Source organism: Solenopsis invicta, chromosome 11, assembly GCF_016802725.1.
Source record: "Solenopsis invicta isolate M01_SB chromosome 11, UNIL_Sinv_3.0, whole genome shotgun sequence".
In the NCBI taxonomy this organism is placed as follows: domain Eukaryota; kingdom Metazoa; phylum Arthropoda; class Insecta; order Hymenoptera; family Formicidae; genus Solenopsis; species Solenopsis invicta.
Window position 1 is genome coordinate 13,409,310 of NC_052674.1, and position 26,081 is coordinate 13,435,390.

Genomic DNA, 26,081 nt, shown 5'->3' on the forward strand with positions numbered 1-26,081 from the left:
GATATAATAATATTTGACAGCGCTGGAGATATAATCTCAAAACACGATAGTGAAAGCGATGCCATCCGAAAAGCATCTAATAGTGAATTCGGTTGGACTGCACAAGTGCGCACTGGTGCACATTGAAGCTGCTGTACACTGTGATCTAACCTCATTAAAAATAAAATATAATTCTTTTGATGATGAAATATATATTTTATCAAATGGTATAATAAAATATTGATTCAAGATTTCACAATTTAATCTGTTTATATATTTATATTAAATATATGTATATCCTTACGTCGATTAGTGCACGACGACTTTAATGTGCACCAGTATGTACACATTAGTGCGTCCAATCTGCGAATTTGTTATAAGATTCTGCCTCTTTTTCACATTTTAATTGAAGAAAAATACCGGCTATAGAAATGATTTACTCGACCTTAGGTAAAAATGCTGTATTTTATAATACTTGTAAGAAGTGGTTTTAAAAGTTTCGAAATGACAATTTTAATTTCCAAGATGAAGAACGCTCTGGTCAACCAAAAAGAATTAAATATGCAGAATTGTAAGCTTGTTAAAGAAAATTCTTGTCAGACTTATTCAAAGCTTGCAAATGTACTTGCACTGATTCAACAAGCCATTTCGAAACGTTTACATAAACTTGGTAAGATTCAAGAAGTGAGCCGTTAGTTTCCGCATATGCTTAGTCCTAAAAACAAAGAGAGAACAAACGCCTCGGCTATATCCCTGTTATCACGATTCAAGAAGAATCTTTTTTTGTACAAGATAATAACTGATAATGAAAAATAGCATTCTATGACAATACGACAAGATCAAAATCGTGGGTTTATCCAGGTGAATTGACCAGTATTGAAAAACCAAACATTCACGCAAAACGAGTGTTGCTGTGTATTTAGTGGGATCGAACGGCTTTATTATGTTCAACCCCATGAAATTGTCACTTCTGAGCGTTACCAGCAGCAATTGATTAGATTAAGTGACGCACCTAAGGAAAAAAGACATTTTGCTGACACTTGAAGGAGGAAGGTAATTTTGCTTCACGACAATGCGCGACTACACATGGCGAAAACAACTTTGGAAGTCATCTCTGACATGGGCTAGGAAAATCTTCCTCATTCAATTTTTCCTCATTCTCATGACTTCACCCCTTAGAATTACCATCTCTTTCGATCTATGCAACATCATCTATTTGATTCCCACTTCAAGTCTCCTGAGGAAATCAACAAAAGCATGAATTTATCAACTTGAAACTATAACAAATTTATCAACTCATTCTTTCAAAGTGTACAAAAAGTAACAGAAATTATTCCCAAGTTTGAAAGGTTATTCGTTTTTACATAAATAAACAACATGTTTTCGTTAAAAATGCCGACTATTAAGTTGTATACTTAATGCAATACAAGAATGCCGCTTTACGAGGTCTATGCTAATATCCTCTATTAATTATTAATTTTACTATCATTACTATAATTATTAATTTTACTATCATTATTAATTTCACTGATCAGTCTTAAGAAAACATTTTTTATACTATTAAAACGAGTATTCTTTTAATGTAAAGAAGGGAAGTTATCCTATCAATTTTATTAAAAATAATTTTTTTTTTCATTTTGAAAAATGTTTTTTAAAATGTATAAAAAATATTGTTTTGCTCATTGGGATCAAACCCGTTATCACTATAACGTTTTCACATCGTAATAATGCCATAGCGACATCACATCTGTGACAAAGCGACATTCGCATGTTGCTATGACATCGCTATGATATTATTGTGACATAATTATTTATTACACAATAACATCTATGCAATATTACAGTAACATTTTTTGCTATGGAGGGTGGTCACAAAAATTTATCCAGGATTGACGGTCTTTAATAGTATCTTGTCGATGCTCGTAAATACGTTATTATATTTGTATGCAATCCACTTTTATTATTCGTTTTTACGGAGAAGTTACTGTTTGCGACCTGAAAACGGGGTCATACTCAATGAGTCGAATGCACGTTTTCACTACTCACAATCAAACTAATTGTTCTCACGAACTAAAAACGATGAAATATTTTTATAAAGGTCAATTGTATCGATTTATATCTCTTGCTGGAAAGCCCCTATAGTAAACTTTAATAGATAGCGTCTCTAAATTTTAAAACATGTTCCAATATAAATAAAATGATTTTCTTTTTTAGTTATAAATATAAAAATGTAATATTTAAAATAGCAATGTATTATAATATTACAAGAAATTAACAGTAAAGTAACTGTTCCTTATTTTTTTAATAACTGCAAATGTAACAAGTTACTCTTCTTTAGTAACTTGTAATGAATACTACTTACTTTTTGAAAGAAAAAACTGTAACTAATTACTTTTACGAAATAATTTTCCTAACTCTGCTCTGAGAACACTTTTTTATTTTAATTTCTACAATTTTTTTAATTATTTCTATTATTCAAAATGTTATTTATAAATAGTTAACTCTCCACACATTAGTGGTTACCTTGCTCTCTGCCTTTGCATGATGGATTTGCGGGATCCTGTAACTTTGACACGCTATACCTCTGAATAAAAAGCATGTTTTTTAACTCATAATATATGAAATTGATACCTCACAATCTGATAAAGATGAGACTCAAATCAAAAATATTTTATTCTCAAATAATTATAATTTTTTATTTAAATTGTGTTGCAAAAATTTGCAGAAAATGAGTACTTTAATTAAGAAAATCTCAAATTTTTTAATTTTAATTTAAAATAAAAAATAACAATAGGGTTCTTTAGTTGATCCCTTGGACTAACAAAAAAATAGTTTAATATGAATTGTTCCAAAAACTTTAATTTTTTAGAATATTGAATATCGACATTTTTGAAAAATCGGCACATCATGATTTTACACTAGTAAATAAAATTTCATTATTTGAACAGTATAAATTGATAGATGAAGGTTGTAATGAATAAATATTATTATTATATATATAATTAATGAACACGGATCTCGAGAAGAGTCCTGGAAATTTCATAGTATTTGCATGCATTAGCATGTCAAAAGCAAAAAAATATTACGCATACTACGTAATAATGCGTATACACTACATTAAAATAACTTTTTCTTAATTCTACAATTTCACGTATTTACTTTTATGCTATTGGAACTGAGTAAACGTATATTTAAAAAAAATTAATTATAAGGGGTATGCAAAACGTTGAAAACTTATAAATTTTTTGCATAAGAATCTCAAGTACCCTTTTTAAACTTTCATGCATTTTCACACTCAGAATAATGAAAAAAATGTGCCTACAGGTTTATTATATTTTATGGATAGTTAAAGTTTTTTTTTTTCAATTCTAGTCTTCAAATTATATTATAAAAAAAGTTATAACAATGTAAAAAATTGCAAAGGATCCGTTACACGCATGTATGGGCAGCTAAGGTTAATAATATAAGTCTACATGGATTTAGATCTAAAAACGGCAATATTTATAATTTTGAAGGTTTTTGGCAAGATAAAATCAAATCCGTAGCTTATTATAAATTGCTTCCCTAACGGAACGTAATATCATAAAAATATTTTGTTTTCATGCAAAATTTACGAATAATATTTATAATATGCTTAGAATACTTTTATAATATCACTATAGAATATTATTTTTTGCATGTCGTCAAGATATGCTTAGAATATTTGTATAACATTTTTATAAAATGTTATTTTTTATATGTTGCCTTGATATTCTATAAAAATATTGTTGCGTTTACGCGACACTGCCCGTACAGCACAAAAATATTGCAGCAACATTGTAATATTGCAGAAATGTTGCAAAACATTGCTGCAATGTTTCAGAAATATTGCAGCAACGGTAAAATGTCCGCTTTAGCAATATTGCTGAAACGTTGCACGTAATGTTGCAGCAACATTGTAATATAACGTTTATGCAATATTATGCTTTGCGTACAATGAAGGAGTACTTACAACAATATTGCAGCAAAACATTACACAATGTAGAGCAATGGAGGAATACTTGCAACAATATTGCAGCAACATTGCTATAACATTGAAATATTAATTGCTGCAAACTTATTGTATGTATTAAATATCAGACATACAAAAAATTAGAAATAAATATTAACTGAAACGCACAATAGATACAAATAAGGCATAAAATATTATATTCACTGTGCGTTTTACATTTAAGAGGGGAAAATCATGTAATCGGCGAAAGAAAGCTGATTTTCATAAATTTTTTGCGGCACAAGACTTTTAATGAACTATCCATAACTTTTCTCATATATTTCTTATAATTCTACATCTACAAATTATAAGAAATATGTGAAAAAAGTTATAGATAGTTTATTGAAAGTCTTATGCCGGAAAAAATTTATAAAAATCAACTTTTTTCTACTTTTTCCTAATCTTCCCTTATTAATCTTTATTTCTAATTTTTTAGTTTCTAATATTTAATAATTATTTCTATTCCTCCATTGTACGCAAGACCTTACTCATGGATTATATACAACTTGACATAATATTCTTAACACACAAAGTAATTAAAATTGTTTTAAAAAAAACACATCAATCTATTATGGGAAGTTTTAGTATTACTGATATATTAAGACTAATATGTCAATTTGTATGCATAATAATACAACATATTTCATTTAAAAATTCTTAAAGGTTAAAAATTATAAAAGTAATTCTTATTAAATGACCATGCATTTATAATACAATAGAATAGGTCATTATATTTTTCATAATATTTTTTTAAATAATGCTGCAATATTGCTGAAGTAATATTGCAAAAAAAATATCTTTGTAATGTTTCTACATCATTGCATTGCAACGTGCAACATTGCAACATTGCAGCAATGTTGCTGCAAGCTTTTGTGCTGTACGGGTGGTATGCGCACGCGGCACTCGCGGAAATGAGAAAGACTCTTTTACAAGAACTGTGATTTAATTGTAAGAAAAATACAAAACAAAAAAATATCGTTTTACAAACGTTTTACAAAACAGAACAAAACAACAAATCCATTTAACGGCCGACGTCAAAGCGCGATCTTTGGCTGTCACGCCTCTCGTCAATCGATATCATCCACAAAACCGGACTGACAGAAATCACGGACGTAACAATATTAGAAATACATTTTGCTACTTATACTTACTTTTTAATAAATTTTTTTTTTATATTTAACTCTTACTATTATAGCAATCGTAGGGTCACTCGCGTCCGAGTAAAATTGCATTGCATACACCGGTACAGTATGTGCTACACGCACCTATACTTTGCCTAAAACACTTTGTTGGTAAGGGAATATGGCTCTGTAGTGGCGTTTTTTAACGGCTGTTATTTCAGTAGTTAGGTCGGTGTGAAAAATTCACAGTGCACGACTGACCCCAGTCTGGCGGGTAAAGGTGTTAAAATTGGTAGTAAATAATTTTCATATTTCTTATAATATTTTATCAATATATTTAAACGATATTTGAAGTTTTTAATTTTTTATTAATAAAAGTATGCAATTTTTATATTATTATAGAAATGTCACATCATATATATATATGTATGTAGTTTAAAAAAATTTATATATATAAAGATTAGGCAAATTCAAAAAATTCTGAAACTTTGTGTACAAATAGAGAAATTCATCCGTAACACAAAAGTATTTTTTGTTCGTGCAATCTTTTAGTTTTAGGGGATGAAACGCCCCTGTAAAAAAAATTGGTTTTTTTCTTTTCAAGCGAATATTGTCGAAACTATAAGAGAGAGAAAAAATGTTTTAAATAAAAGTTGAAAGGCTCAAAGAGTACTTTATAACAATGATTTGAAAACATTCTTTTTTAATTATTTTTTATACTTTTCCCACCACTTGATATTTTTTTTTTTTAATGTTGAAACATTTCAATGACAGAATTCAAGCTTATTTTTATACGAATGTAACTTAATCAAATTTTTATACGAATTCAACTATATATAATAAAGTGTCTTTTCGCTATACTATTTTTGAAAAATAATTACAAACTCTATACATGTACATATGCTATACAAACCTGTCTGTGCGCTCGATTCTTTGGGCTGAAACGGATTTGTCTCATACCGCGTGTTATGCGAGAAAGTGTTGAAGGTAAATCAGTACAGTACAATGAATATTGAAATAAGAGTTTTTTTATAAAAGATAATAATAATAATTGAAATAATAAAATAATAGTTTTTTAAACTCTACTGCTAAAAACAGTCAAATATTTTTGACAATTTCAAAGTATGTACGTAATACTTTGAACAATTAAAACCAAGGTATGAATAGAGAAATTATTATTTTTATAAAATATCGTTTATTTAATTTTGACTGTAGAGCAGCTAATTGCAACGGTCAACATATTTTATTGACAATGGTTAGACAATCCGGAAATTCAGTAAACTCTAAAACATTGCGTGCAAATAGAACAGATCGCGAAATTAATTTTGATTTGTACCAAATTAGATTTTAGGGAATAAAATTACTCTTTGAAAAAAATGTACATTTTTGGCGAAATAACTACCGACAATAGTGACATGTATAAAAAAAAGTTTAAACGGAAGTTGTGTCTCGTTTGATTTGCTTCATAAAACTGCGTATAGAGAGGAATCAAAATATTCATGTTGTTCAAGTTACCCTTGTCACCAATACTTAAAATTGAATTTTTATACTTTATAAATTTATACGAAAATATTTCTCTACGCCTCTTTTCAAACCTCATAACTTGGAAAGAATTTAATGAAAAATAACTTTATTAAGGTAAACGTACTGAATTACGCTACTTTAAGTAAGGATTAATTTTTGATAAGTTATTTAAAGAAAATAATGAATAATGTTAGGTAAGACTATAAATTTTATCTAAAATTAATGTTATAAATTAGCGAAGACGTATATAAAATTTGTAAACGTACAAAAATATTTTGTACATATACAAAAAAATTAAGTGTGGACTGCAAAAGTCCTGAATTACCAAATTGTTCCGATTTACGCCACTAATATGTACCGAATGATGTTACCCTATTTATATGTTGGCAACCGCTATTATATTTTACCAAAACTGTATAATTACATGATTTTTTACAATTTCATCATTGTTTAAATATATTACTTATGCAAAACTAACATTTTGTATTACAATTCAAAATTATTTTATTTTATCATTTTACTGGTTACATTGTCATAATAACAACTCTCACTTCGCGTTTATTATGCCGTGAGACGCGACCGCGCCTCTTGATTTAAGAATTAATTGAGTTTTTGAGAACTGTTTTTCACAAAAAAGTCACATTATATGCGTTTACTTCGATGGAGCCATTTGATTCACTTTGACGACTGCTTCCTGATAATGTTTAGATACTTTAAGCAGCTGTGTTTTATTCTCGACACAAAACAAATTACAGTGGCGTCATTTGAGTCAATGTCATAATTTGATACATTTTCCTTATAGTGTTTTGAAAAATTCTCGAGATTGATTGCAAGAAAATATACAACAAAACATACAACAAAATATACACGGTAACCGAAAAGTATAGAAACTCCTTTATATTTTGAAAAGTAAACATTTTTAAAAGAAATCTTCAATACAAAAATTATAGGATTCGAAATGATGCAATAGACAAAAATATCAGTCTGACCTTTATTGGCGCTGTTAAGGGCACATAAAAGTCATCTTTAAATATTTAAATAATTGTTTTTTATTTATCTTATTTTTTATTGCATTTATATGCAATCGATCCCGAGAATTTTTTAAAATATTATAATAAAGTTATTTTTTATTAAATATTTCGAATTATGAGGCTTGAAAGTTACAATGTACTGTAACATTCAAACTTTTTATTTAATAAAAATAAACTTTATCGTAGTGTTTTGAAAAGCTTATGACATCAGTTATTAAGTTGTAGAATTAAGAATGGATAATTCCATTTAAAAAATTTGACTTTGACCTGACCTTGGTGACGCTACCCAAGGTCAAATCAATAGTTTTATGTCTCCCTCCAAACCATACAACTTTTATCTAAATTGTTTCTCTCAAAAATGATTAGTTTCCAAAATTAAATTGTTACTCAATTTTGTGTTCATGCCATACAAATAATTATTTGTATATATTATATGTACGTATTGGCTGCAAATAATGCTCATGTATCATCATCAGTTACGACAAATATTTTCAAGTGTCTTGGTGATCAAACTGACCAAGACACTCTTCTCCGACAGTTGGGAGATCCAGAATTAAATCCTGGACAAGATAATTTTTTTGCAATAACTTTTTCACAGTTTTTTAGATAGTAGAGATACGTGCAAGCATCAAAAAATAATTAAGTAATTAGGAATTAAATTTGGTAATATTACATTCGGGGTTCTTCTTAAAATCTATGTTAAATCCAATAAAATTGCGGCGCACAGTTTAGAAAAATTTTGTAAATGTTTGTAAATTCACCTAGAAAAAAAATTACTGAACATTCAGAACTGTTTTCGATCGGTATTGCCGTATTCGTTATTTTAATTTGTTATTACACTTTTTGGTCTATATATTAGGATTATTTGTATTGATAATAACTTTATTCATTTGTTTATAATTTTGGTATTATAAACATTTATAGAATTTGGTTTTAGTTTTGGTTTAATTTATGTAAAAAAAGAATCATGTAATGGTTTTTAGTTTTGATTCGACCCAAATTCCTCATTATAAACTTTTAAAATTTGATAGATAACATAATATTATCTAGGTAATGATAACAGAAAACAATTATATGTTAATTTTCCTTAGTGATTTCTTTTTTAAATCTTACAACCAAATTGGCAACAAATGAGAACAAGAGCCTCCAATGTACCGAAAGTTCGTTTATAAATTACATTGTTGAATGTGAAATACGTCGGAGATAAAACCAATTTAATAGCGGAGATAAATTCATCTTTCGGCACGTTTGTGGATCATTGAATGTCTGTTCATTTATTATACCCTCGATTGCAAAATCCAAGGATTATTGTTAAATAATGATGTCGCATCAAACAAGACTAAAAAGACTCATTGATATTTTTACTAGAGAGCGAGCCATACTAATTAGAACTGTTGTTTATGTGGTCACATGGCATTTCTTCTTTTGTACCCAATGTTTCATAAAAATAAGATGATAATATTTTTAAAATACTCTTAGACAACGTTAAATTTTGTATTTGAAAAAATAAATAATAGGCTTAAGCAAATCATCTACAGCACTAAACAAAACATATACAATTCTTCCGAAAGAAGTTGATAACTCAATTAGGCCGACAGAAAGACATTTTTTAGTTCTTTACATAAAAACAATTTCAGAATTAGCTACATCCTCAATAAATAAAATGGAATTTATCATAGGCTATAGATGTTTGAATAAACTCAACAGATTCGTTAAGGTGTCTAAAGATCTTAATCAACTTTTCTCTAAGAACAACGTCGTATATAAACTTCAGCTTTTCTCTAACAACAATGTCGTGTACAAAATTCAAAGCAAAAGTTGTGATGAGTCGTAAAACAAACGTGATACGTAAAACAAATAAAAAAGCTAACTAAAAGAAGATGATGAAAGAAAACGAGAACAATGTTAAATTAGAACCCTCGAAACTTTCTGTCATTTCAGAACATGTTAAATCACAAACATGTTTGATTGGAACAACAAAAAATACTTGATTTTGATTTAAATTTAAAAGAATTATTTAAAAAATGATACATATAAAAAAAAGAGTAACAACTTAAATTTCAATACGGATACAGAATTACTACAGAGTACCTACTCTTTATTATAGCATATTTGATACAAAATTTAAATTATTAAACATCGAGAACGATTTACATTTCAGTGTTTTTCATAAGATCATCTTATGTTATAAGATCATCTTATTTGTATTGCTAAATATGTACATTATACATATATCTCCAGACATTCGTTAAAGCTTGTAATAAATAGAAGATCAAGAATAAATAACCAAACACGAATAAAATAAATTCACTGTTCTTACGCATAATGCCACACAATCTCGATTGTAACGATTATGTAAATTTTAATCTTTTAACATTTTAGGATTAAATTCTATGTTCCATATTCTACGTTCTATGTTCCGCGCGTGCGTGTGTGCGGATGTGTGAGTAGGTGAAAATAAATGTGTTTCTTTCTTGCTGTTACATCACAGTTTTAAGCATATACTTTAAGAGCTACATATAGCCCACTTGCTTTCCTCCCCCATTACACATCCACTATCATAAATATATTCAAGTAAACACTCATATAAAAAAAAGTTGCCAATACTGATACAGCTCTCGTGAAGTGGCATCCCCATATTTATCGGAAATTAAATATTACACTGCATTATACTGATAGAAACACAAATTTCTTAAATAATTAAAGAAATAAAAATCCATACTTCATACATTTACGGCTTTTTGTAATATAAAATCTACTAATTTTTGAAAAACAATAATAAAATTTACATGATTTTCTCTTGCAAATTACACAATTTAAACAATAGTGAGTATATTAATAATAATATTAGATGTTGATAATATATTAGATCGCTTACATGTTGGTTGCTTCCTAAAACTGTTTTCTTTATATTTTTTTCTTTTATATTTTTGTAGTGTAATTTACAACATGAAATCGCCGTGCAGCGTAAACCGGTACATTCTTTCATGAAAACATAATAGATCACCCCATGTTTGGGTTAACATTGTCAACTTGACCGAAAGAAAGCTTGCCTGCTAAAACTAGTAAATCCTTGTCAGCCTGCAGAACATAATGAAGGTTAGGTTTAAATCGACAAAAAAAGGCATTGACTCTTCAACATTACATGTAAATTAGCGATACACATTGAAAATTAAAATTATCATAGGTAGGGCCTAAGCAAAATGATTGACTTATAATCTTAAGACAAGTTTTGTGATTTAAGTCTTTGTCTTTAGTAACACAATAACTGTAGCACAATAACTGTCTTGTGTCTTAAGCCTTAAACTAAAAAGAGATTTTGTTCATAACTTACGACTTGAGACACAAGACAGTTATTGTGCGTTACTAAAGACAAAGGTTTAAGTTGTAAAACTTGTCTTAAAATTATAAGTCAACCATTCTGCTTAGACTCGTAAGGTTACCAGACCTACGGTCTGATCTCACGAAGAAATATATCAGAACACGTTTCTGTTTACATGCACAGCAATTTTATGTTTCAATTCCAATCTCTTAATCTTTAGACTTTGCTTAATACATAAAAACCTATTTTATTACTTTGTTTATTAATTTATTTTATAATTAAATCTTTCACTACGGGGCGATGTCTGAATTTGTCATTAGTATGCTTAGCGTGCCAGATTTGGGGCCCAATTTTTCAGTACTTTTTTATGATTATGTTGTTAATTATTACAAAATACAAAATATTATAAAAATTGATATCACACACACCTGACAGAAAACATTTTCTAGTTTGTATTTAGGTTACACAGTTTTATGTTTAGAAATAAAGAATTAAAATGATCAAAGAGTCCGCCAGACGCAGATCAATTTTGCGTATATTATCTTATTCAATCAAAATCAACGATTACATTATGACGTACGTTTCGACCTCCTTCAAATCCTCTTCAGCGCAACAATATAAAAATGCATACAGCATTAATACAGTCTTCTATAGCTTATGACTTATTCTGAATCCACTTCAAACAAGTCATATTCCCAATTGCCAGGTTACAGGAATTTACTATTCATCTGATGCAGAACATGAAAATGTACACTTTAAATTTTAACCTACAATTGGATCAATTGCGCTTCTTATATACATAGAAATTAATAATGGACCGATAATTTAAAGTAGCAAACGTTAACTATACAAAAACACGTATTATTATTATGACAGTATTATTATTACGACAGTATTATTCGTCGATTGTTAGAAATGGAACGTTTACTTATATGTTTAGCTTCTGTTTAAATAAATATTAAATAAAAACAAAATAATATAAATGAAATCTTATGACCCGGAAAATAATAGCTAATTTTAATAATTTTTCTCTACACATGAAACGTTTTTACATATGTAAATAAATCGAATATTACCACTTTACAATTTAGTATAAAAAACTGGAATATTACTAAAATAATTTGAAATATTATTAAAATAAGTAACAATAAAATATAACATTTTGATTGTAGCAAAAAAATTAATTATTTTCAAATTTTCCTTTGTTTTCATGGAGATTTTTTTCAGATTCAAAAACTACATACAACAGTTTTAACCAATTTCACTGAAGACCAAAATTGTAAGTAATTTTTATTCGTGTTAGATAATTATTAACTGTGTCTAAAAAAACATTTAAAAAATATACAAATATTTCAAAAATTTTAAGAAATTTATTTTATAATGTTGTGTTTAAATCTTTTCAGAATCCAAATAATAAAAGCACTTTTACAATCTTATAAAGCTTATTTTAGGTAATTTCACCGAACGTCACAATTACCTGGCAATAGATTTCAGGACTTTTTTTGTTTTTAATGTTTTAACGCGATGAAAAGTCAACAATGAGAAAATATACTAAATTCTCCAAACGAAAACACTTCTGGGAAAAATATAAATATTAAAAGCACGTAAGAAAAGACTTTAGTTACGTGTAGCGCGCCAAGACGCTTCGGAAGCAAAAACATGGACCGACATCTCGAGAAAATTACGGTGTTGCATACATAAAATATGGACTGTCAGGAATTAGAGTACACATTATAAACAGCTTGGCATAAATTAACCTCCGTGCATAAACAGGAAAGCATAATCAGAGTGTAAGTGATTCGTCGTATAAAAATAAATTGAGATGTTACTTGATAGTTACAAAGAGAAAAGATACATTTGGCATTTTGTTTCAAGTGTCATATAAATAATATATTATACTTGATCATTTATAAACAATTCTTTTAATAATTCTTCATTAATAGAGAAGTTAATTAATTTTATTAATTAGATGATGCTCAAGTAAAATTTATGCAAATGTATTTTCCATGTGCAACAATTGATATTGAATTTGAAAATTTGCAGGTCAAACCTGATTGTTTTACCTCAAATATTTGCGTTACGTTGTTATATTATTAATATAATATGGCAGTTGGATCAATACAGAGTTTGATCCAATACAGAATTTGAACTTTTTTAATTGTTTTCATCCTTGTTCTTGGAGATATTAAGGATGGTATAAAATCGTGCAGAAATGTATCTGATGTATTTCAAATGGGGGTACATAAATATGAAAGAGAAATAATGAAAAAGATATACACATATATAATAAATGTAATTTGAAAGAATAAGAAGACAAATAGTTTGAGAAAATTACATAAATAAATGCATTATTATATTTACTAGACTATTCTACAATATACTGGAGAAAAAAATATCAAAATAAACATAATATTATAACAAGCGTTACAGGTAACAGTGAAAATTAATGTTAACCCTCAACTACACTAGCCAAATCTTGTTTACGCAGCTACATCCGCGAGATAGTTTTGTATCCCAAAATTTTAATAAAAGTTTTAATTAAATTAAAATTTCAAAAATTAGTGTTTGTACGTTTATATCCTGCCCATGTATGTAAAAATTAATTAAAAATCAATAAAAAATATCTAAAAATAGTTCATAAAAAATTGATTTTCGCAAAATGTGACATCAGACATCAGATATTTAACATTCAAGTATAGCACATTCAGCGCCAAACTCAAACACAGTATATAATTTGGGAGACCTATGAAAATTTTAAAAGTCATAATTTTAGTTCCATACATATTTTTTAACAATTTTTTTTTTTTATGACAGTTCAGAAGTCTCAGAAATATGAGTGAATAGACGGTATTGCCAAAAATGCCGAAAAATAATCTAGTGTGAACTTATTAAAAGAAAACTTAAGGCAACCATTAAACAAAACTAAAAACTTGCATGTAAATGTTATTTATTAATTAATGAAATAATTGTTTTCAACAATCTTTTGCCAAGTTTCTGATATCATACCTCAATCATAAAACCACTCCAATTTTGCGTTGAAGAAGGAAGAAATGTAGTTTTAACGACTTCCATAAAAAATCCATTTTTTTAAATTAAAGCATGTCTTTGCAACAAAAAACTTTTAAGGATTTTATAATATCGCGTTTTAAAATTAGAGTGATGCTTTGAAAAATAATTATGGCATTTCTTTTAATTGTCATTTCTTTTAAAAGGTATAATTATGTAACGAGAAGAATATGACAAAAAACTGTCATGCCGTTTAAATTCTAGTTGAGCACTGAAAGCTGGTCAACGTGACGATCGATAGTGGACTACTGGAGACCTTTAATCCTCCTATCCTCTTCTCTTCTTGCCCAAACTTTCTTTTTCAATTCTTATTCACGCAGCAAGCAATCGAAATTTTATATGGGTTTTTCATGTGTTATAAAGGTTAATTTATCAAAATATAAATTTTTATCAAATACAGAATTTTTGTACAGATACAAAAAATCTTATCTAATTTTTAAGAAATTAGATAAGATTAATATTCTTTATTTAACATTTATTAAAAAGAAATGTAATACAGAAACATATTAGCACAGAATAATTTAGCACACATACACAGACGAGTATTTTCCTCAAATTTGAATAAAATTTGAAAATGAGTAATGTTTTTAGATAAGTGCAAAAGTTTATGCCAATTTCAATAGATGACATTTGGAGAATTGGTTTTTTAGATACTTCTTGTTGGACAAATGACTAATTCTAATTAAAAATCAAACAATCTAAAGACAGTAATCCAGGAGAAGCGTCCAATTCTGGCCAATCGTAAAGAAATTGTTTTTTACCATAGAAACATATATTGCAAAATAATCCTTACCTAAACTGAAAGAACTGAAATGAGATTATATCACTTCCATCTAATTTTTCTGATATTGCATCACCAAATTACCACTTGTTTCCATTACTACAAAACAATTTGAAAGAGAAAAAAATTTGCGACGCACACGCATACGCACACGCACACGCACACACACATCTTTAAAAGCCGTTAAAACTACATCTCTTCCTTCTTCATTACAATTGTTTTATGATCAAAGTATCCATATGATATCAGAACATTGTTGGGAAAAGATTGTTAAAAACGATTATATCATTAATTAATAAAAAACGTTTACATGTAAATTACTTAACTTTAATAATAAATTGTGTACGAATTTTTACAATAACCCAAGCAATAAATAAATAAAATTCTAAAGCTCTTGTTTTTTTATAAATACTAATTAAAAAAAAGCCTCTTGCTTTTTTTAAGAATATTTATGTACATTAAAGAAATAAAACATTTTCTTGAAAGAATTTAATTTTTACGTTTTTAAACAAACATTGTTAAAAAATATTAAAGAATATTTTAAACAAAAATTTTAAAATAACTTATAACAGTCCATTCAAATTTTTCACATCATTTTATCATATTTTTCAACATGTCCTACTATTGTTTTTAAAAAGGTTTTTGTACATAGCTGGATTTACTGTTTTCAATTTTTAATTTTATAATGAAAATGTTTTTAATTCTCAGAAGCAATGATGCATGTTGACTATTTCGAATAATATAGCATTTAAAAAAATTAAATGTACTTTTTAAAATAATTTTTAAAACAATAAAACTTTAAAACGTTTTTTATTTTTTATTATTTTAAAACGACACACTCTTATAAATATAAATATAAAAATTTATGTTCAAGAGAATATTTTATTCCATAAATGTACACAAAACAACATGTAAAAGATACGCACGCATCTCTTATTTTGATTATATTCATATTCACAACTTATTCAGAACTCATCAAAATAGGAAGGAAATACTTAAGTGTGCTTTTTGGTAAAAAAAATGTATATTTTTTAAAAGTATTATAATTATAATATAAAACATTCTATTGTTTGATGCGGAATATTTTTATTACTCAGAAACGTTTACGTTTATTTCAAACTAGATATTGTCATATATAAAAAACTCTATCTAGACAAATAAGTTACATCTTCTCTATCTTCTAATTTAGTTGAATTTTGAAGTTATTTTGTTTTCGTTGCACGTAAAGATTTCCATACTAACTTTGTGAAATATTGCTTGCTCCGGGCAGTATCTGTTGGCATGATACGACTATTAGCGTATAACATACAACTTTATATAGGAAAACCATTAAAACATAGGAAAAGAAGTATTTGCATTTAGATAAATAAATATTTCAAATTGTGTTATTGTCTTTCCCTCTTTCGTCCTGAATTATTTTGTTTTTTCTTGTTTGTTCTTTCAACAAAATATAAATATCAATATTAGTTAGTATGTAATTTTGTATAAATTTTTAATTAAATTTGAACATGACTATAACACATTTCTTGCATCGTTATAATTATAAAAAATCGCGACATGATTTAATTTCCTGGTAATATTAATACTTGCACAGGTAAAAAATTTATGTTATAAAGTATATTGCTGATCAAAAACAATTTAAATTTTTGTGTAAATTAAACACAAGACGAATATGTTAGAAGTAACAAATTGTGAAATAAAAAATTGATAATAATATAATTAGTTTTACATCTTCGTAAATAAAAATGCCAGTAAAATATCTTTTTTTCTTCTATCTTTTAAAGAATATCTCCTTAAAAATTTAGAAATAATATTGGTTTTAATTATATGACAAAATAAATTAATTTATTAATTTAATTTAGAAGGATTTATATAAAATTAGATTTCTAGCATTTGGGACATTATCAATAAATGGATTATTTATCTTATTTGTTTATTATTACTTAGATGAATTCAAGATACTTCAAGTTGTGTGCAAGCACACGGAATGTTATAGAAAAAACTGAGTGAAAAGGTGACACTCAGCAGTGCGTGTTTCGAAAGCATAAATATCGAAAGCACATCTTGAGAAAAAGGATGGTGAAACCGCGTAGCACCGTCGACACGTCGAAAAAAGGCCAGGGAAATCTCGAGGAAATTAGATAGCCTCGCGCATAAGAGATGCGCGCCGGAAAAAGCCGAATCTAAATGCAAATATGTGGTTGGCTGGATGGCTGGTTGGTGCGCGCGTACATCGAGAGCGTATTTCGCGAAATTCCCGCGACACGACAACGGGAAAGTATTTCTCGCACTATATCGATCCTTTTCCCTCTTCTGACCCGCTTAATAAAATCTAAATAAAAGTGTCTGTCGTCGGGTGACGTCTCGCGCGGAAACGCTTAAAAATTGTAGTCCCCGCTTCGGGCTAGACAAGCTACGCGTGGAATGTCTGGAAAATGTGCAGACGTGCATAAACTGTCGAAGCCACTAGGTAGGCGTTACAGACGACGGAAGAGAAAGCGAATTGTCACCGTATATTCATAGATATGCTCTTATCAGCAAATGGACAAAAGCATAGCGACATTTTCCACATATACGATGGCTCTTCACGACTCTTCTTTTCATTTCATAGAATAGCTAAGCTATACGATATGTATGTATATATGGAGAAGCTTGTGCGTTTTTCTAACAGGTTTGCACACACATTGTACGTCCGTTGCATCGTACATTTTAATATTTATGATCGTATATTTAGATATTTACTTCGTATAATATGCAAGTTAAACGCGTAGAGATGATAAGGAAACGTATGAGAGAAACTTAAAAACTGAAAATTGACATTATTGCTACATTAGATACTTGTCAGCATCATTTATTATTAAACTGACTTTCAATTCAATAACGTGATATTACTATTTCTTGTTCAACTTACAATTAGAACAAGGACTGTCGAACTTAAGACTGAACATTTATTCGACGCATAGTTTCATGAACTTGAACGGGTATATAAAATAATACAATAATTATCAGCACTAAGGACTCGATTGTTTATATTATGTTTTCACATATCGGTCAAAGTTCTCTCTTAAATATGATTGATTAAAAATTGAAATTCTTAGATCTTTGTTAGGACATTTTTTTCTTGCTAGAGAAAATAATCTCTCACTAATTGATTATAGCGAATTTTAATGGTTATTATACATTATAAGTACATAAAAGCCATTGTACACAAATCGACGTAAAGATAGAATAAAAATAAGCAATATATGAATACCTGTTTTTGAATTAACATGGTTTTAATGTAAATATATATTAAAACTTCTAATTTATGCAGAACTCTTAAGGAATATGTTAGTTACAGCGTCTACTTAATGAAATTCTGCAAAATTTGAATCCAACTTTAGTTAACAAAAAAGTAAAAAGAAAAACGAAAATGAGGAGGTCTAAAAAATAATGTGATAAAACGGAATACGGATTAAATTTTAAGAACAGTAATAAATAACATAACAAATAAAATGCAAATTGGTTTATTTATCTATGTAAACTGATTAAAATAATTAAACATAGTTTATATCTTTACTGTACAGAGTGTTATATAAAGGTAAAAATTAACCCTGCAAAGGGTGGCAGCCTTAAAAATTGCTTATGCGGTCGTAATGTATCTGAGAAGTACAATGGTAAAGGTTAGAGAGCGATAACAGTTTTTATAAGAAAACTGCATAAATTAAAAAAGCTACGGTTTGGGACCGAGTTGTACCAGCAACCTGTTTAAAAATATTAAAAAATATTAGTTTAAACAGTCAGATTTTTTATGTCAGATACCTCCGCACGGTTAAATTCACAAAATTGTCTGAACCAAAGAGATTGTATGTCTGAACTAACGTTATTATTTGTGAATATTAAGTCTATATTACACAAAAAATACAGGGCTGGCTTAAATAAGCAATTTTATAAATTTAATTATTCTCAGAACTTTATCTTATATTTATAAGAAATGAAAAAAGTATTACACGTGGATAATATAAAAACATAAAATTAAATCTTATGTTATTAAATCATTATTTAAAATAAACATGCACATCATCATTTAAAATAAATAGAGGAAAAGTGGATATTACAGTTACTATGGACATTACAGCTACCCTTATTATCTTCGTTATTAATAGCTGACAAATTCTAACAATTGCGTATAGAATTACACATTTAGTAGCCCGCCGTTTTTTAATGGCGTTAATATGCCGATAGACAATAATTAACAATTATTATAAAGCTTTTTTATTTTTTAACACTATTTTTGAAACTTCTTCAAGGTACATTTCAGCACTTAATTACATATACTTTCTCATTGTTTTTATCTTGAACGTATTATCACACAAATGTGTGTATATTCGTGTGCTTTTTTGTTATTTAAATTTTTTATTCGGCTGTATACATTTTGAGTTATGCAAAATTAAACAATAACATTCTTTTTAATATGGTTTTTCTTAATAGGGATTTTTGAATTAAATTTTTATATGAAATATTTTTCGATAAATTGATTGTCACTCTAGAGAGCTCTGCTCAGAAATATTAAAAATATTATTTCATCATTGTTGCTTAATGTTAAACAAGGATAAAATGATATCTCTAATGTTTCTGAACACAGAAAAATACTAAACAATAGAAAATTTTTCAAATATAATTTTGTAATAAAATACTGTGTGTTTTTAAACTAAATCAATTTTTTAATTTATTTTGGTGTTGGTTATATTATTACCACTTTTCTATTGAGTATACAGTGCATCATATTTTTATAAATTATGTTCTAAGTAATAAATATTTTATTACTATGAATCTAAAATATGTTAAACACTTTGACGATCGTCAAATAGAATCGACCAAGTTTTAATATCAAATAATGACTATTAATAAAATTATTGAATAAAAATGGATGCAATATTATGGCTTTTTCTCCTTTGTTATTTACAACAAGAATGAAAATATTTATATTTTTATATTTGAGTAATCTAAATTAAAAGTTAATATAAAATTGTAACCACTGGATATGAGAAATGAGGAATTCAAATTGTGGAAAATATACAAGATACATATGCATAATTATATCTTTTATAAAAATAAAGTACATGTATGTAATTATAATATATAAATGTTATAATGTATTCCATATTTTTTATCCGTAAAATATTTCATGTTATTATATATCTTAATATGATAAACAAAACTTTATAATATAAATAAAGAAATTAAGATTGACAATTAAACAGAATAACATTATTCATATTGCATTATTGAGAGAAAGCATCTATAAAATATAAATGTAAAAAATACCAATTTAAATTTAATTTGAATTTGATTTGAGCTTGTAAGAAGATGGTTAAAACAGTGTAATTATGTCTTCAAAAGCAACGAAAATAAATAAATATTTGTATAAAAAAAACATTATCGCACAAAGTTCATTATTCATTCTGCATGTTTCGTAACAACTTCTAACGAGCGCTACCTGAATGCAATACTTTCTTTAAATTATGAGCCTCTATTCTATATTATTTTCCTTGCCTTATGTGTTTATTATAAATATATTGTTACACTCGCGGCACTCGCACAAGGAAAGAGACGCGCTTTCATTGAATAGCTTTTAATATACAGAAATTACAAGAGCCCGCGTGTGACAACATGTAAGCGAAACTCAAGTCAATCCCTAACCCAGAAGAAAATAATAATGTCAAGGCCCGATTTTCTTCTCAACATATACGGGGAACCAGCCGAGCGTATTCTCACTCGGTCATAACAATATAAACTGATTAAAAGCCAAAATCCTCAATATACTACATGGTATTGTACTACATGGTTAAACATATATTTTATTACATAAAGGTATTCAAACAAATCATTTGACTTGCCATCACCAAGATAACGCACAATGATAAGCGGATTAGTCTGACATGATGCACCATCAATACAAACATTCAAATTTTTTATCTTGGCACTTACGCTTACAAAGAGAGCACTAGGCTACGGCCCAGGAATATGATCCACTTTTTACAGGCTATTCTTGAAGGGAAAAACAACCTTACGTCTCCGACCGTTTCAGCCATTGGCTTATAGTTTCGAAGGAATTGGTTTTTAAAAAATGAGTCTAGTCAGTCGATAGACGGGCAGGAAACTTGATTTGACGTTTGACCGTCACTATTGAACAGTAGTGATAGTGCAGTTGTAAGACGTCGGTTTCGCAGTAAGTTATTCGTATCACGTCTCGTGCAATTTTTTTTAATTATATTTTTTATAAATTATAAAAGTTATAAAATATTTAAATTATTATTGTAATAATTTAAAAAATCTGTTTAAAAAAGTATCAATACCTTTATAAGTTTTATTTAAATTTAATGTTAGTAATTTTAATAATAATTTTAATCTTTGATTGTAATAAAAATATACAAATTAATAAATAATTAATTATTCATGTATGAAATAATTATTAAATAAAACATTAACGACGATAATGGCAACGACGGTAATAATATAAATTATTCTCTATTTAATTATCTATTAATTTATAAATTTATGAAATTTTATTACAATGAAAAAGTGCTCGAAATTAATAACATTAAATTAAAGTAAAATTTGTAAAGATATTAATATTTTCTTATACAAATTTTTTAAATTGTTATAATAATTATTTAAAAATTTTTAAATTTAATTTACAAAAAATATACCAATATAATTTAAAAAAAGTTGCACGAGACGTGATTCGAATACGCAATCTACTGCATATGAAGTCAACATCTTGCCAATTGCGCTACTGCTGTTGTCGTTTGTGATGATCGAATGTATCAAGCGTCCCGTCCATCAGTCAACTAGACTCAATTTTAAATAATAAAACGGACAAAAAAGTAAAGTTTATTTTTCACCCAAGAATAGCATCTAAAACACGCAAATCAAAATACTCAGGCAGTAACCTGTTTCCTTTGTTAGATTAAATCATATCAACGGCTAGTATGTAACAGCTTTAATGTGCAACAATTCTCACTAGTGCAGTTTAATTGAATTCACCACTGATTTTTATAATTATGATATTAAAGCATAAATGACTTGTTTGAAGCATAAATGGACTTTTTTTATTTAATGTTGAATAATTCGGCGAAGAACAAATCGCATGACGCAAATTAAAGGTGAACATCCGTTTTCGCAAACTATAAAACGTATTTACAATTTCTAATTTACGTCATGGAACTTTGCAAATTTGGTAAAAAGTTTTGAGATTTGATAGATCTTCATTTACATACGTGAAACTTCGTAAAAAATCAATAAGTCGTTTTTTTGAATATAGCCAATTTAAAATATAAAGATTTTAAACTGTAAAATGCTTTTTGATAACGTAAACGAAGTACCTTAACGATCATTTCAAGTTCACTAAACTGCACGCTGAGTTTTTTGATCATAAAGCACAGTTTCAAGTTAAACAAGAATATCACGTTATTAAATTGAAAATCGATTTAATAATAAATGATGCTATCCCGCATCTGAATGTGAGGACCCTTTCCTAAGCTTTTTGAAAAATTTCATTATGATCATCTTTGATCAAAATAATACTTTTCGCAACAAATTTTTTTTTTTTTTAGAGTTTTTTTGTGATAAGTGGGGTTACATAGAGATGCTCTCCAAAATCTATTCTCTTTGAGATATTTTAAAGTCTCAATGCTAATGTTGAAAACCATAACTTTCAAGCCTCATAATTTGAAAATTCTCAATAAAAAACTTTATTAAAACATTTTAAAAAGCTCTTGAAGTCAGAATATGTAATAATAAATAGGGATTTTTGAGTGTCTCGTATTATGAGTTCCATGCTTTACGGTTTCATTGATCACCAAATCTAATATTTATAATTAAGCAAATCATCACATCCCGTATTTTTCTTACGACTTTACTCTATCACTACATGCAGAATTTATTATCAAACATTTATTATATTTACTTATATAATAAACAAGGTTTAAAAACTCATCTCAATAAATCTTGACAACATTCAATTTCAAAAATTTTTTTTTCAACGACTGCACGCATGATCTAAGGAATTTTCTACTAAATGGATTTCACGAGAAGCAACAATGGCTGTCTTATCCGCTTCACTGCGCCGCCTGCCGCGGCTGCCGCTGGTTTGGCGACGGGCGGTCCCCGCATGCGGTAGATAGAGAAAATACGTGCTCATTTGCCGACTTTATTAATTTTTATCTTGGTAAGTATTGCGAATATTGAAATATAGTAGAGAACCTTTTTGCTCAGTTTGACTTGCTCTATCAACCCACGAGACCACGGGCGAACTTTATTTGACACCCTGTATATAAACGCTATATCAGATCTCCCATTATATATTATATCCAAGATATAAGTACAATATGTCGGGAACTTTCTAAGAGAATTACAATAGATCCAATGCCGGCGGCCTAAAGGTTAAGTACAGTAAATCAATAAGATAAAACTGAGTTGTGTCAAACATATTCATAAATATAAAGATATTAACATATAAGATACTTGAGTCGAATAAGACCTACTTTTAAATTTACCATTTAAAAACACGCTTTATATTTGAAATATATGCTTAAAAAATATAATATGTCATAGGAAGTAGATAAAAAAGGACTGGGAAATTAATATCGGTACGAACACGATTATTCAGTGCAACAGAAACCTGTAACAAAGTAGGTAAATTAACCATTTTTATAAAAATTTGTTGTAAGTTTAATAAGTATACATTATTTTTTGGTTTATTACAACATATTATAATATTATTGAACTTTCTAACTATAGAAAAAAACAAATATACATATGAAATTTTTGGAATAAGTATACTTTTTTATAAACAATGTATTATTAAATAAACCCTAGTTATACATTTATTGTTGTAGCCATTGTCATTTGTTTATTAAGTATGTATGTGGCTTGCAACAGAGAATAACGATTTCCAGTGACGCTAACTTTCCATAAGCTAAAATTGCATTCAAATAGCAAGAATTTCATAAAATTAAAGTATTAATTATAGATCAAATTAAAAATAATTGTGATGTTTTACAGTAAAATAGATTTTAAAGGATTTCATATTTGTGATTAATAATCATTTTGAAAGTGAGTTGGAAAATAATGTTTAATTCTTTTGTTATTTTTAATTTATTTTTAATTCGGGCTTCATTAAAAGCACAATAATTTAATAAGGCCCAATGTCAAAGTTAAAAAAAAATTTCTTTTCTGTTTATTTAAAAATGTTTTATATAGAAGATAATTTTATTTTGGTAAATGATTGAAATAAACATTTTATTCTCATTTAGTTTATTTCAATATCTTTATCAATAGAATTTATAAAAAATAAAATAATTTAGGTTGGCCTTATTCGATTCAGATAAATTAAAAATCAAAATAATATTTAAACAGATATTAAAATAAAACAGCTTTTATAATTTACTTATCGAGTAAGTATGATGTAAATACTATGTCAGGCTGTAAATTGAGACAATTAATTTACATTTTAATATAAAGCATTTCTGAGGTTAATTTTTCATATAAAAATCAGTCGTTATCAAAAATATTAACATTCTCCCAAATCCCAATTAAACTTATGATTACCATCAATCCTGTGTTCAGTTGTTATCGACTAGTAGAATTCCAATTTATGTGATTCTGATATTTAAAAATTCAAATTTTTTAACTTTGTATAAATTTATCCGTAACACGCATTATAATCTTTACATAAAATTTTATAGACTACGTTTTTTTAAAACACTTTTGTTGAGACTATTCGCTGGGAGGTTATCCTTATATACTATAATGAATCTGTTTAATCTATTAAGACTGGAATAAGCCAATTTCACATGTAAGTTTTTGATAATAGTCTTAAATTTATCCAAATTAAAAAACGATGTTAGAGAGCTCCTTGGTTTGTGCGGTAAAACAAACTAAGGAATACGTTCTCTAATATCGTTACATCCACTTGCTTCAATTTCGACAGTACTTGTTATTTTATGTTTAGAAACATAATGTAATATTTTATGGAATTATAAAATAAATATTACAAACCATTTATAATTATAAAAAGTTACAAATATATAAATATAATTTTGTAATAAAATTTTACATGCTTACCAACGACATCAAGATGCAGAAATATACTCGTGGGCGGATGAGTGGACACTTGGCACTCGTACAGTCCGGCATCTCTCGGTTGAACATATTTTATTTGAAGCGTCCAATCTTCACTGTGGTGGAAATGAATTGCTTGAAATCGTTCGTCGTTGGCATATGTCGTCAATCCTACGGTCAGTAGTTCGTGTAACAGTGCGTTCTTCCTCTTAATCCACGACACCTGCAAACGACCAAAAAGATTTATCGATAAATGCGATTCAATATTTGTAAATCACATTATTAGGAAAAAAAAGAAACCTTTTTAAAAACGGATTTTACTTTATATTCATGCGTCAATGAATTTTTAATAAATAGTCTTTTATATTATTAATAATAATAAACCTAAGTTCTTCTAATTAGATCTTACTATTACCTTAAACTGCATATTACAATTTCATCAGCTTTATAATTTAAATACTAGAAAATTTTAACATCTATATTAATTGAAAAGTTTCCTACACGTACATAAAAACTAAACGAGTCTATTTTTTAAAAAAATCTTGCTTATTGTGCCAAAACTCTTTACCAATAGCGTCACATCGTGAACAATTTTATTCCAGCAAGAATCAAATAGAAAACAAAAAATGTAAGTGGCATAAGTAGTAATTTTTTTCAATAACAACTAAATAAATAATTCTAGAAATTCTTTATTTTTTTTATGACTCCTAAAAATATTCAATGCCTAAAATTTTGTTCGTATACATATTATTTTATGTTCAAATAAAAATTATTATATTTATAAAATAAACGTAATAATTATTTTATGGAAAGGAGAGTTGATAAACCACTTAAAATATTTTTTCATTATATTTTGCATTTGGTACTGTTTCGGATGTAAATCAAACTTCGAAATTATAGTTTCTTGTTTCAGATATCTACAAAATTATTATATGTTAAATGTTTCAGTATAACAAATTAATTTATTAGAAGATTCTCTGAAATGTTTGTGCTGCAAAAGGTATCAGAAAATCAATTGCCCACAACGTATGATCTTTTATATTGTATCATCTTTGAAAATATTGAATTTAAAGTAATTAAAAAAAATAAGGATTCATTAATTAGTACTTATCTCATTAAT

General features: G+C 27.5%; 1 protein-coding gene across 1 annotated transcript in view; it reads right to left on the reverse strand.

The window, feature by feature from the left end:
• The window catches only part of LOC105204249 (lachesin), a 367,012-nt gene that overhangs the window by 13,244 nt on the left and 327,687 nt on the right, over nt 1-26,081 (reverse strand). Inside the window, exon 4 of the mRNA XM_039455250.1 lies at nt 24,965-25,184. Within this exon, the coding sequence (XP_039311184.1) occupies nt 24,965-25,184 (220 nt within the window). The remainder of the gene's footprint in view (nt 1-24,964; nt 25,185-26,081) is intronic.